Source organism: Hyla sarda, chromosome 3 (genome assembly GCF_029499605.1).
Source record: "Hyla sarda isolate aHylSar1 chromosome 3, aHylSar1.hap1, whole genome shotgun sequence".
In the NCBI taxonomy this organism is placed as follows: Eukaryota; Metazoa; Chordata; class Amphibia; order Anura; family Hylidae; genus Hyla; species Hyla sarda.
The window spans coordinates 183,037,587-183,052,104 of NC_079191.1; the positions used below are offsets into that span (position 1 = coordinate 183,037,587).

The 14,518-nt window shown below is 44.4% G+C and overlaps 1 protein-coding gene across 5 annotated transcripts in view; it reads left to right on the forward strand.

The window, feature by feature from the left end:
• Positions 1-14,518, forward strand: part of ARHGEF10 (Rho guanine nucleotide exchange factor 10) — a 203,456-nt gene that overhangs the window by 70,309 nt on the left and 118,629 nt on the right. For all 5 annotated transcript variants that reach the window (XM_056565682.1, XM_056565685.1, XM_056565684.1 and 2 more), the window contains exons 7-8: positions 1,077-1,133; positions 4,039-4,208. In XM_056565682.1, coding sequence (XP_056421657.1) covers positions 1,077-1,133; positions 4,039-4,208 — 227 coding nt within the window. The remainder of the gene's footprint in view (positions 1-1,076; positions 1,134-4,038; positions 4,209-14,518) is intronic.

Below are 14,518 nucleotides of genomic sequence, written 5' to 3' on the forward strand. Positions count from 1 at the left end.
CCCCTGTGCTCTCTCCTGTCTAATAGCACTCCTCTATGCTCTCTCCTGTCTGATAGCAATCCTCTGTTCTCTCTCCTGTCTGGTAGGACTCCTCTGTGTTGTCTCCTGTCTGGTAGCACTCCTCTGTGCTCTCTCCTGTCTGATAGCACTCATCTGTGCTCTCTCCTGTCTGGTAGCACTCATCTGTGCTCTCTCCTGTCTGGTAGCACTCATCTGTGCTCTCTCCTGTCTGGTAGCACTCCTCTGTGCTCTCTCCTGTCTGATAGGACTCCTCTGTGCTCTCTCCTGTCTGATAGGACTCCTCTGTGCTCTCTCCTGTCTGATAGGACTCCTCTTTGTTCTCTCCTGTCTGGTAGCACTCCTCTGTGCTCTCTCCTGTCTGGTAGCACTCCTCTGTGCTCTCTCCTGTCTAATAGTACTCCTCTGTGCTCTCTCCTGTCTGATAAGACTCCTCTGTGCTCTCTCCTGTCTGATAGGACTCCTCTTTGTTCTCTCCTGTCTGGTAGCACTCCTCTGTGCTCTCTCCTGTCTGGTAGCACTCCTCTGTGCTCTCTCCTGTCTAATAGTACTCCTCTGTGCTCTCTCCTTTCTGATAGGACTCCTCTGTGCTCTCTCCTGTCTGATAGGACTCCTCTTTGTTCTCTCCTGTTTGGTAGCACTCCTCTGTACTCTCTCCTGTCTGATGGGACTCCTCTGTGCTCTGTCCTGTCTGATAGGACTCCTCCTTGCTCTCTCCTGCCCTATCAGACAGAGCACAGAGGAGTGCTAGCCCCCTCTCTCCTACTGTCCATGCCTGTGCTTCAGCTTGGACAAAGCAATGATTGTATAAGCCATGACTTCTATAAAAAGGAAATAACATTTTCTTATGAAGTATATTAGAAAGGTTAATGTTTTGCCTAGACGTATAACATATAAAAAGTTTTTGAATCTGACAGCCTCTATTTAAATCTAGAAGAAGAATTGTGTCATTGCTACCAGTACCTTGCATGCCACAAGTGTAATTTTCCTTCCTTGCTCTCCCTCTGTTTCCTTCTTACTGCGATAAGATCTAATGTCTAGTTTTCTGTTTCTTTTAGACCCTGATGAAGTTATCTATGATGATGTTCCAAGAGAAAACTCTGATTCTGCGACAGGTATGTGAGACGCTGTGTTCTTTACAGCAAAATATCAATAAATAAAACTTAATTGTAAACATTTACAAGAATCATAGTGATCTAATGTTAAAACAGAAACTGAGCACTTTTATTTCAAAGTGTTTCCTTTGACAGTGCTTAACTATAGATGGAAAAACAATATAACCAGAGTGCACCTGGGATATAGTAATCACCATGTGGTTTGTGCAGCAAGTGCTTGTAGAGCACAGGAATACCATTTGCTTTACTTCTACTTGCTGGGAAGCCAGAGGGGTTTTTTAGTAAACCTTGTGCAATTATTATTGCTCAGCCGCATGTGTTCTGCCTTGAAAATGAAGGGGTAAGCCATTACCAAACACCTCTGATGACAGCTTATCTCCTCAGGAACAAAGGAATCAGCCACTTGAAATCCAACATGCCCATTCCTTCTCTTCCCTGACATCTAGCGGGGAAAGATTCAGGAGGCCCCACATATTACATAATTGGATGAACCTGCTAAAATCTGCATGTTTGGCTCACTTTTTCCTAAAGTGTGGGGGTTCTAAGGTTTCCTCCCGTGTAAGGTCTATGAATCCAGTAAAGGTGTCCAGTATCTCCCATAAGCGAGTCCACCATTTATGTAAATTTTTAATTATCCCTATGCATGTGACAACCCTGAAGAAATGACCATCTGCTACAATGTAAAGAAGTGAGTGCACAGCCTGTTTAATGTTGTGTCCCCTCAAAAGAACTCAAAACACAGCCATTAATATCTAAATGGTTGAAACTATAATCAGGACACCTCTAAGTGTAACTGTCCAAGTTGCGCCCAGTTAGCCATTTTCCCTCCCTGGTGTCATGTGACCAGGGCTGGTGCAAGGAGTTTTTCCACCCTAGGCAAAAGCAAATTTTGCCGCACCCTTGACTCCTCCCATTGACCCGCCCTTTGACACACCCCAACTTACTACTGAGGTGACACACTGTAACAAGCTCCCTCCTCATCTAATTAGCTTACTACTGGGGTAACACTGTAACAAATCTCTTCCTCTTGCTGCTGGTTGAGCAAGTGGTTCGGATGCTGCAGTTGCGACTTTTTGCGCAGCTCCTGGCCACCTGCCCACATCTACCACCCACCCGCTAGCTATTACAGGACTACAACTCCCAGCATGCCCTTGCAGTGAGGACATGCTAAGAGTTGTAGTCCCAACAGCTTGCAGGCGGGAGGTAGCTGTGAGCGGGTGTCGGGGAGCGGAGCTGTGCAAAAAGTCGCAACTACGACCTTTTGAAAATGCTGTTAAAATCATGTTTGTAAGCCAGGTCTGACCTGGCTTACACTTGCAACTTTTTGAAAGGGGGTTGTGGCCTGCATGAGTGCTGCTTGCACTGGGGGAGCGAAGGTCAATTGAGGAACGATACTTTGTAATGCTGAAGCCAAGCATGATCCCTTCCCTGCAGGGCAGTATTCCAACATAATAATGGCCCTAAACACACCTCCAAGAAAACTATTGCCTTGCCAAAAGAAGATGCTGGCAAAGATGATGGACTGGCCAAGCATGTCTTCAGGTCTAAATCTTTTTGAGCATCTGTGGGGCATCCTCAAACAGAAGGTGGGGGTGTGCATAGTCTCTAACATCCACCAGCTCTGTGATGTCATCATGGAGGAATGGAAGAGGTCTCCAGTGACATCCTGTAAAGCTCTGGGAAACTCCATGCCAAAGAGGCTTAAGGCAGTGCTGGAAAATAATGGTGGCCACACAAAATATTTAAACTTTGGGCCCAATTTGGACATTCCTACTTAAGGTTGTACTCATTTTTTGCCAAGATTTAAATATTACTGGCTGTGTGTTGAGTTATTTTGAGGGGACACAATATTAAACACTGTTATACAGGCTGTGCACTCACTACTTTACATTGTAGCAGAGGGTCATTTCTTTAGTGTTGTCACCTGAAAAGTTATCATAAAATACTTCAGTGATCAGGGATTCAACTGTAAACAATAATTATGTCCATCGCCAAGGCTGTGTTCACATCTTCATGTTCCATCTGAGCTTTGCAGTGTTTTTTAATCTAACATTTCATAATCGATGTAAAAACTTTGCAGTCTTATCACAAGTTTTGCACTCGTGGTAAAACTGCTGCAACTTTGGGAAATTACTGTGAAACCCTGTTCACCTGCAGTATTTCCAGAGTTATGGATCTGTAATCTTCAGCTGCATTACGTAACTCTGCACAATGGAGCAAGGGAGCCAGCTCACCCAGCTTCCATGCCTCTTCCATATTCTCTGCCTGCCCCCGCTGCTTCATTATTATGCCAATGTAGGGCACTGGTAAGCTCACAGAGAGCATAGTCCTCACCCGTGGAATTAATTAGCATATTAATGAAGGGAGTGGGGCTGTTGGAGAATATGGAGGAGGCAGGGGAGTTGGGTGAGCCGGCTCCCTGCCTCTATTTCTCACTGGAACGCGATGCAGCTAAAGATTACAGTACCATAATTCTGCAAATACTGCCCAGATTTAACTAAGTGACCCCTCTTTGTAAAGCTATTCACTTGCACTATAACCCAGTTATAAGGTTAAGTGAGGGTGAACAGGGTGTCAGAGTCTCTTTTTTTTTTTATATTTGCTTCGAGTGAATGCCGTTCATTCTCTATGGGGCTGCCAAAAATTGCATTGGGCAATGTTTGTCAGCCCTGTTGATTATGAATGGAGAGCTGGCTGCAAACACATGGTGATCACCATTTGTGCCAGGAACAATTTTCTGACCACTGGAAACCCCATCAATTAGATTATTATTCTCTATTCTGCAGATAACTTCATGAGATGAGAATACCCCTTTATTTTATGAAGTGCTGAATTTATATGTTGAAGCATTTTAGTCAACCTTTTTCTTCTCCCTTATCCATAAACTAATACATGATATTCTTAGATCCCGATGAGATGATTTATGATGATGTGGAGAATGGAGAGGAGGCTGGGAACAGCTCTTTGGATTATGGATGGAGTTCTAGTGAATTTGAAAGCTATGATGAACATAGTGACTCTGAATTAAAGCACGGGGTCCCCAACTCTTTTCTCAGAGGAGGAAGCAAGAGACATGTAAGTGTCCAATCAGCCCTTCCCCCACCCCCCTACTGTTTTCTACATAGTGTAACATTTCCTTCTGTGTTAAATACAACCTGCCGCTCAGTTTGAAACTCTGTTTACAAAACAAATAACACAAGTTGGTGATACATGTGTAAAATAAATGTGAATATCTCCAGCAGTAAATGGAGATCTCTGTACAATTATCTGCTTGGTATTGTTTGAAGAAAGAGGTGTCCAATACATGCAGCCCCTAACCCTGCCTGATCAAAATCTTCCTAAAACAATTATAATAAATAATATATGCAGGACATGCACAGAGTCTGTGACTTTTACTGCCCTTTCGTTTCAGTATGTCACTGCACACATACCTTTGGATCACCCAGAATTAAGTCAGGGCCGGGTTGACACCTTGTTTATGCATTTACTTTTTATCCAAAACAAGGAGTTGATACAAAGATAGTAGTGCCCCCCCATCAAAAAAAATATTATTGTTTAGATACTTTTAGACACTTTTCCATCATGCCTGAAAAAGGGAGTGGCTTCTGTAAAGGGCCATGGGTTAAGATGTAACGCCATGTGCCAAAAAATGGCAAAATCTCCCTGCTGCACCCGGGGTTCATTTAGAGTGCCGGGTGCAGAGTCGGAGGCTCGTGACGTCACGGCCACACCCCCTCAATGCAAGTCTATGAGAGAGGGCGTGACGGCCGTCACGCCCCTTCCCATAGACTTGCATTGAGGGGGCATGGCCGTGACATCACGAGCGGGGTGTGACCGTGAAGTCACGAGCCTCCACCTCACATCGCCAGTTATCCGACACGGAGCAAAGTTTGCTCCGTGCAATGGATGTCTGGGGTGCCGCAGCCTAGATCACCTTTGGGGACCCCCGCGATCAGACATCTTATCCCCTATCTTTTGAATAGGGGATAAGATGTCTAGGGGCGGAGTACCCCTTTAAGGCAACTAATAGTTAGTCTAAACGTAGACTGGACAGTATAAAAAGACAACAGATTAATCGAACATCCATGTTAAAATTCTGGCACATATTTAAAGCATTATTGTCAATAAAAAATAAAAATAAAAAATAAACTTTTGACATGTCATGCAATGCAGACATTTGAAAAGTTTTGATTGATCTGGGCCTCAGGGCTCAGACCCCCACCAATCCCTAGACATAGCTATTTGAATCACATGGTAGTGCACTTCACTCCCTGGTCCTGAGCTCAATCCATCATGTTGCAAGTGACTGGCTTCACAGACTATAAGGGAGCCAGCCTTCTGCAGTCAGTGCTGGGCTGGGGAGCGAAGCGTGCTGCTGCTGCTATATTTAGAACACCTGTCTATATCTAGGGATCGGTGGGGGTCTAGGTACTGAGACCCTGACCTATCAACATTTTTGACTTATCTGTATAATGCAAAAAGTTTATTTTTTCAAGTACTGTAATGCAGAACTTTAAATGTAAGCCATTGTGTGTGACACCACCCTCAGGGCTTCATAGTCTTGGTGTTTTCCCTCCTGTACTTCTTTTATGTCAGCCTTAATAAGATGATAAATGAAAAGAAAACATTTTTGGGCTTGGCTGATAATGTACTCATTGACCACTCTTCCTTTTATGCTGCTGTTGTGTTAGCTGTGCTATGTTGCTATGTGTTTCTCTATGCGATAATGAGTTAATAAGTGTATTTTTATTCTTCACCCTATATTATGAGCTAACAAGCTTGCTATTGTAATGAACTCCAATCCTAAGGATTGTAAATGTACCACCCAGGGCTTTTTATTACATTACATGGTACACAACTGCTGAAATCAATTCACAAATGTCACGCTCGCTGTTCAGACAAATGTTCCTTACTGTTTGTTTCTAAGCTTCTATAATATTCACTTAATATAATGTATGTTTACAAGAGGGAAAATTTGATCACTACATTAGCAATTTAAGGCGTAGCCAGAAGGTGATGTATCCAGCTCTGCCGACATTAGGATGTGCCGCTTACATTCTATACCTTCTGCACTGCTTGTGCGTACTACACAGGCCTGGGAGCTCTGCGTTTATCTTTATATTATTATTATTTTTTTAATAAGCAGTTAAACAAGTAGAATGTATGCTCAGCCAAAAATGCTGTTGCCAAAAATATTTCCACTGAACTCATGAACTCCCCCAAATGAAAACCATATTTATCCAGATGATTGAAAAAGTTGTTAAAAACTGGCATGAGAGATATCATCTTGCATCTGCCGGAGCGGCACTGTCCACATTCAGTGTTTGGAATATGTCCGTGTCTATTGGAAAATAAACATTTCCCTTTAAAATGACAGATACTAAATGGGGTTATCCAGATAGTAGATATTGCTGTTTTTTTGTTTTTTTTATCCCCTCATGTCCAGTCTTACAATAGTCTGATACAATTGCACTAAATGTGCCCTGACATTTTCCCTGCTTCAATAAACAATGACTGGCAGAAAGTGGTTTAAAAGATGCTCTCCCCAGTCGACCAAGCCCCCACTTGCTCAAGACAGAGATCATGTGACCTTTTTTTCTGGCTAGAAGCCTTGTTTGCTGCAGCATCTCCTGGTAAGCCATGGCCTTCTACTGTGAGGTGACACCATCACATGACAATGCCTACCCGACATAGAGGGCGCAAGGGTGTGAGCACAGTGGGAATGTAGTCGGCAGTCAGAAGGGAGCCGCACTGACTGCTGAGAAATGTGACGGGAGGTGGGATGAACGAGGACAACAAATGTTCTGTGCATATATTAATATGCAGGCATCACAGAAAGAAACATGGGAGTGCCTTTAGGTTAGCCATAAAGGGGTACTCCGCGGTCCCAGCGTTCATAACATCTTGTTCCAGACGTCTGGAGCAGACAGCCGGGCGGTTGTGATGTCATGCCACGCCCCCTCAATGCAAGTCTATGGGAGGGGGCGTGGCAGCCGCCACACCCCCTCCCATAGACTTGCATTAAGGGGGCGTGGTGTGACATCACGGAGGGGGCATGGTCGTGACATCGCAACAACTACCGCGGCCCGCACCCAGCGCTCTAAACGAATGCTGGGTGCTGCACAGAGATCGCGGGCGTCCCAGCTGTGGGACCCCCGTGATCAGACATATTATCCCCTATCCTTTGGATAGGGGATAAGATGTCTAAGGGTGGAGTACCCCTTCAAAGGGAATCTGTCATCAGCATCACCTGCACTAACCTGTTGGTATAGGCTTGTAGTAGGGGTGACACTGATGACAAAGGTCTTTACAGTTTAGCAATCGGTGGCTTTGTTCGTCCATTATGGCTGTTTTTCTGTATATGCAAATGAACTGGCAGTACCCGCCGAAAGAAGGCAGTAAGTGAAATCTCTCCTCTCGCAATAAATATTTCACGGGAAGGGATATCCTTATTTATAAGGCAGGCGTTTGCTATGAGGAAGCAGGCCGGAAGTCACGATGCACTTGGGGCCTGGAAATGCCCCTAGTGAACTAAGCCAGCTCATTTGCATGTACAGAAAAAGTCATCATGGCGGAATGGAGCCATGGATCACCCTTGTCTTATTCAGTAGTTTAAGGCATAAACCATAAAAAATAGCTTCTGTTTTTCCTCCTTATCCAGCTGTTGCTGAGAGCCAGGCCCTGCTGGCCCAGTTCTTTACACTACGGCATTTCTGGCATGATGTTAGAAAGGATTTCACTATGTTAAGGGGGTACTCCTCTGGAAAACATTATTTTTTTTTTCTAAATTAACTGGTGCTAGAAAGTTTAAACAGATTTGTAAATGACTTCTATTTAAAAATCGTAATCCTTCCAGTACTTATCAGCTGCTGTATGCTCCACAGGAAGTTTTTTTTCTTTTTGAATTTCCTTTCTGTCTGACCACAGTGCTCTCTGCTGACACCTCTGTCCGTGTCAGGAACTGTCCAGGGCAGGAGCAAATCCCCATAGCAAACCTCTCCTGCTCTGGACAGTTCCTGACATGGACAGAGGTGCCAGCAGAGAGCACTGTGGTCAGACAGAAACAGTGGAGCATACAGCAGCTGATAAGTACTGAAAGGATTAAGATTTTTAAATAGAAGTAATTTACAAATCTGTTTAACTTTCTGGCACCAGTTGATTTAGAAATGTTTTTCTCTCCAGTGGAGTACCCGATGCCAGAGGTTAATACTTCTATTTTTATAACCAAGATTTAGGCTACCGTGCACCCTAAGCCTCCATGTATACTATGTCTCTCCTTCTAGACCAGTGGTCTCAAACTGTGGTACTCCAGATGTTGCAAAACTTCAACTCCCAGCATGCCCGGACAGCCGTTGGCTGTCCGGGCATGCTGGGAGTTGAAGTTCTGCAACATCTGGAGGGCCAGAATTTGAGACCACTGTTCTAGCCAGTACTTGTAGTCTTATGCTGGTGATGGGATTACTCGGCTGTATGGCCTGACAAAGCTTAGTATGCCTTTTTAGGCCAAGGAATGATGTATTACTGAAGGAATGTTTCGGTGAACTCCTGTACACATCTTGACTGATAATCCCGTTCATAGAGATTTATTTTTCCATTAACAACATGTTCTGTCCTCAGAAAAGGGAAACATGGCTGTTTGATGAGTGATTTTGTTTTATTAGATTGCAGTTCACTTTAGCCCCTTAAAAACCTACCAATCCTGAAATCTTCTCATGTACAGTAACTTTGTGCCTTATTTCCATTCAAAGCCCAGCCATTTGCGTTACGGAGTGCCTCCGCCTCCTAATACAGAAACTGGACATGACTGCCAAGATTATGGGGGAGATCTATCAAGACCTGTGCTGAGGAAAATATCACCAGTTGCCCATAGCAACCAATCAGATTGTTTCTTTTATTTTTCAGAGGCCTTTTCTAAAATGAAAGAAGCGATCTGATTGGTTGCAGTAGGAATTTGGTCAACTTTTCCTCTGCACAGGTATTGGTAAATCTTCCCCCGTGTCCCTGAGCTAGACCCCCTGAAGCTACCTTCCTTCCCTCTGCTAAAATGTATCGTTGTGGGATGTATTCTCCAACAGCATTTTGAGGGTCACATGCATATGTTGTTAAAGGGAAGCAGTCCACAGCTGCTGGGCTGGATTGATACATCACCTTATGTGTGTATAGATATAGACCAGGAGGAGATGGCACGGACCACCCCAGTGACTTTTCCCCTATTTCCCACCTCGTTTTTTAAAGTTTTGTTTTTCTGAAATGCCACACTATTTCCGAGTAATTCATAGCTGATTGCAATAAGGGAAGCTGTGCCTGTTTCATGCTGCCTGTGGTAGAAAATGCAAGGAGGGGGTGTGTTGTGCTGCCTGTGGTAGGGAATGTAAGGATGGGGGGGGGGTGTTGTGCTGCCTGTGGTAGGGAATGTAAGGAAGGGGGGGTGTCGTGCTGCCTCTGATAGGGAATGTAAGGAAGGGGGGGTGTTGTGCTGCCTGTGGTAGGGAATGTAAGGAAGGGAGTGTGTCGTGCTGCCTCTGATAGGGAATGTAAGGAAGGGAGTGTGTTGTGCTGCCTGTGGTAGGGAATGTAAGGAAGGGGGGGTGTCGTGCTGCCTGTGGTAGGGAATGTAAGGAGGGGGGGTGTCGTGCTGCCTGTGGTAGGGAATGTAAGGAAGGGGGGGTGTCGTGCTGCCTGTGGTAGGGAATGTAAGGATGGGGGGGGGGGGGGTGTTGTGCTGCCTGTGGTAGGGAATGTAAGGAAGGGGGGGTGTTGTGCTGCCTGTGGTAGGGAATGTAAGGAAGGGGGGGTGTCGTGCTGCCTCTGATAGGGAATGTAAGGAAGGGGGGGTGTTGTGCTGCCTGTGGTAGGGAATGTAAGGAAGGGAGTGTGTCGTGCTGCCTCTGATAGGGAATGTAAGGAAGGGAGTGTGTCGTGCTGCCTGTGGTAGGGAATGTAAGGAAGGGGGGGTGTCGTGCTGCCTGTGGTAGGGAATGTAAGGAGGGGGGGTGTCGTGCTGCCTGTGGTAGGGAATGTAAGGAAGGGGGGGTGTCGTGCTGCCTGTGGTAGGGAATGTAAGGATGGGGGGGGGGGGTGTTGTGCTGCCTGTGGTAGGGAATGTAAGGAAGTGGGGGTGTTGTGCTGCCTGTGGTAGGGAATGTAAGGATGGGGGGGGGGGGGGGGGGGTGTTGTGCTGCCTGTGGTAGGGAATGTAAGGAAGGGGGGGTGTCGTGCTGCCTGTGGTAGGGAATGTAAGGAAGTGGGGGTGTCGTGCTGCCTGTGGTAGGGAATGTAAGGAAGGGGGGGTGTCGTGCTGCCTGTGGTAGGGAATGGAAGGGGGGGGGGGGGTGTTGTGCTGCCTGTGGTAGGGAATGGAAGGAAGGGGGGGTGTCGTGCTGCCTGTGGTAGGGAATGTAAGAAAGGGAGTGTGTCGTGCTGCCTCTGATAGGGAATGTAAGGAAGGGGGGGTGTTGTGCTGCCTGTGGTAGGGAATGTAAGGAAGGGAGTGTGTCGTGCTGCCTCTGATAGGGAATGTAAGGAAGGGGGGGTGTTGTGCTGCCTGTGGTAGGGAATGTAAGGAAGGGAGTGTGTCGTGCTGCCTCAGATAGGGAATGTAAGGAAGGGGGGGTGTTGTGCTGCCTGTGGTAGGGAATGCAAGGAAGGGAGTGTGTAATTTTGCTTTTGGTAGGGAATACAAGGAGGGGTCGTGTTATGCTGCCTGTGGTACTGAATGCTAGGAGGGGGCGTGTTGTGCTGCCTGTGGTAGGAAAGAAGGAAGCGTGTCGACCCACTCCGTGCACAGGGAGATTTTGGTGCTGTTCTGGAGATTGTGGAGATTTTCCCAGCAGTCAGACCCCCGCAATTAGACACTTATTCTATATCCTGTGGATAGAGGATAGGTTGTCAAACTTGGCTCTCCCCTTTTTAATGGCCTATTTATGCATGCAAATAAATGTACTTTATAAAATAACAACTCATTTTATATTGGTTAAGTCTTGCACTGTGCTTTAGAGGGTGCAGTACCGGTCACAGCCTGTACAAAATGTTCAGCACTATGTCTGGTAAACAATGAATAACCTACTGTACTCCATTTCAACCAACCCAGTCGGGCCCATAACAATCTGATATTGATTTTTACTAGGGCTAGACAACCGGAAAGTTATACATATTTGTCAATTACTTCTATTTAAAAATCTTAACTCTTCCAGTACTTATCAGCTGTTGTATGCTCCAGAGGAAGTTCTTTTCTTTTTGAATTTCGTTTCTGTCTGATCACAGTGCTCTCTGCTGACTTCTCTGTCCATGCCAGGGACTGCCTGGAGCAGGATAGGTTTGCTCTGGGGATTTGCTCCTGCTCTGGACAGTTCCTGACATGGACAGAGGTGTCTGCAGAGAGCACTGTGTTCAGACAGAAAGGAAATTCAAAAAGAAAAGAACTTCCTCTGGAGCATACAACAGCTGATAAGTACTAGAAGGGTTAAGATTTTTAAATAGAAGTAATTGACAAATATTTATAACTTTCTGGCACCAGATGATTTAAAAATATTTATAACTTTCTGGCACCAGATGATTTAAAAATATTTATAACTTTCTGGCACCAGATGATTTAAAAAGAAATTATTTTTTTTCAGTGGAGTACCCCTTTAACCCCTTAAGGACATAGCCCGTTTTGACCTTAAGGACACAGCCATGTTTTGCAAATCTGACCACCTTCACTGTAGGCATTAATAACTCTGGGATGCTTTTACTTATGAATTTGATTCCGAGAGTTTTTTCGTGACATATTCTACTTTAATATAGTGGTAAATTTTCATCGATACTTGCATCATTTCTTGGTGAAAAACTCCAAGATTTCTTTTAAAATTTAGAAAATTTAGCATTTTCTAACTTTGAAGCTCTCTGCTAGTAAGGAAAATGGACATTCCAAATAAATGATATATTCATTCCCATATACAATATGTCTACTTTATGTTTGCATCATAAAGTTTACATGTTTTTACTTTTGAAGACATTAGAGGGCTTCAAAGTTTAGCAGCAATTTTCAAAATTTTCTCGAAAAATTCAAAATCTTAATTTTTCAGGGGCCAGTTCAGTTTGAAGTGGATTTGAGGGGCAATTCTGTGAGAAATCCCCCATAAATGATCGCATTATAGAAACTGCACCCCTCAAGGTATTCAAAATGATATTCAGAAAGTTTGGTAACCCTTTAGGTGTTTTACAGGAATAGCAGCAAAGTGGAAGAGAAAACTCAAAATCTCAATTTTTTGCAGTAACATGTTCTTGTAGTCCCATTTTTTTTTTCATTTTTACAAGGGGTATAATGAGAAAAAGCCCCCCAAAATGTGTAGCCCAAATTCTCTCGAGTATGGAAATACCTCACATGTGGATGTAAAGCGCTCTGCGGGGGCACTACAGGGCTCAGAAGGGAAGGGGCAACTTTGGGATTTTCGAGAGAGAATTTAGCTGAAATGGTTTTTGGGGGGCATGCCTCCTAAAATTTAACCCCATCTCTTCTGAATATGGAAATACCTCATATGTGGACATAAAGGGGGACATTTATCAATGTTTGCTTATGTATTCCTTTTTTTAGTTATTTTTTTCTTACTATTTTTTTGCTTATGTGCGACTTATTCATCAACTGCTTTCAGCCTGTTGATAAATTTCTTTCACGTAAGCAATTTTTCTTTTTTTGCTTTGGTAGTGGCTTTTTCTGCTCCATGTCTGAGCTGGAGTAAATTTAGTAGGTTTTTTTATGCGATGCAACTTTTTTGCGACTTTCGTACTTGATAAATCTCTGACCACTGCAAGTCAAAAATCACTTTTTGCTTTGGTAAGCAGGATTTTTATTTTTTGCTTAGGACACTGAGCATGCAAAAAGTCGCAGAAAAAAGAGAGTAGTCGCAAGTGCGACTTTTTTGCGACAATTTTAAGCAAAAAAAAAACTACTAAATGCCTTGATAAATGTCCCCCAAAGTGCTCTACCAGCTCACTACAATGCTCAGAATAGATTGAGATTTGGCTTTTGGAGAGAGAATTTTGTTGAAATGGATTTTAGGGGGCATGTTGCATTTAGGAAGCCCCCATGGGTGCAGAACAGTAAAAAACACCCTACATGGCATACTATTTGGGAAACTGCACTCCTCAAGGAATGTAATAAGGGGTACAGTGAGTGTTTGACAAATGTTCATTAAGTTGGACCTGAAAATTAAAAAATAGATTTTTTTTTTCACTAAAATGCTGGTGTTACCCCACATTTTCACAAGGGGTAATAGGATAAAAAGCCCCCTAAAATTTTTAACTCCATTTCTTCTGAGCATAAAATACCCCATGTGGATGTAAAGGGCTTTGTGGGCACACAACAGGGCACCTAAGAGAAGTAGTGCCATTGGGCATTTGGAGAGAGAATTTGGCTGGAATTTAAGTCGGGGGCCATGTGCATTTACAAAGCCCCCCATTGTGTCAGAAAAATTGACCCTTCCAAATTACATTTTTCATTTTCACGGACCACTGTTCCAAAATCTGTCAGACACCTGTGGGGTGTAAATGCTCACTATACCCCTTGTTACATTCCTTGATGGGTGGTGTTTCCAAAATGGGGTCACGTGGGTATTTATGTACTCGGGAGAAATTGCGTTACTTATTTTGGGGGGCTTTTTTTTTTTACCTTTTCTCCGTTTTACCCATTGGTGTAGCCCAGATTTTTTTCATTTTCAGAAATGGTAAAAGGAAAAAAAAGCCCCCCCCCCCAAAAAATTTGTAACACAATTTCTCCCGAGTACGGAAATACCCCATATGTGGCTCTAAACTGTTGCCTTGAAATATGACAGGGCCCCAAAGTGAGAGAGCGCCATGCGCATCTGATGCCTAAATTAGTGATTTGCATAAGGGCGGCTGAGGCTATGTTCAGATGGTGGAATGTCCGCACATAAAATTTCCATGCAGACATTCCACCGACAGCGGAACGCTGGCAGAACGTGTCAGCACTATGAGTCCTCGGAAGTGCGCTCTCTCATAGACGGCAATGCACTTCTGTGTGGACTCCACAGAATGAATAGACATGTCTATGCTTACTGCGGACTCCGGAATTGGTATTTCTGCCACAGAAACATCTGAAGTTGAAATTCTGCCATGTGCACAAGAAAGCATTTGGGGGAATTGTATAGGGGACAGGGTCACTAGTATGGGGGACCTCTACTGTTGTGGCCCTGCAGTGGGTGGGGGCTCATCATCACTGGAGGATGATGTGGGAGGAGAAAGAAATGTGGGTTCTTTCTCCTCTCCCTCATTGGCGGTCTTGGTGTCGGAGGCAAGCGCCTGGCGTATGCCTCTTCCACCAAAAAGGCTTTGGGGTATTTATATTTTGTGGGGGGGGAGTGTGTAAATGTAGTGTTTTCACTTTA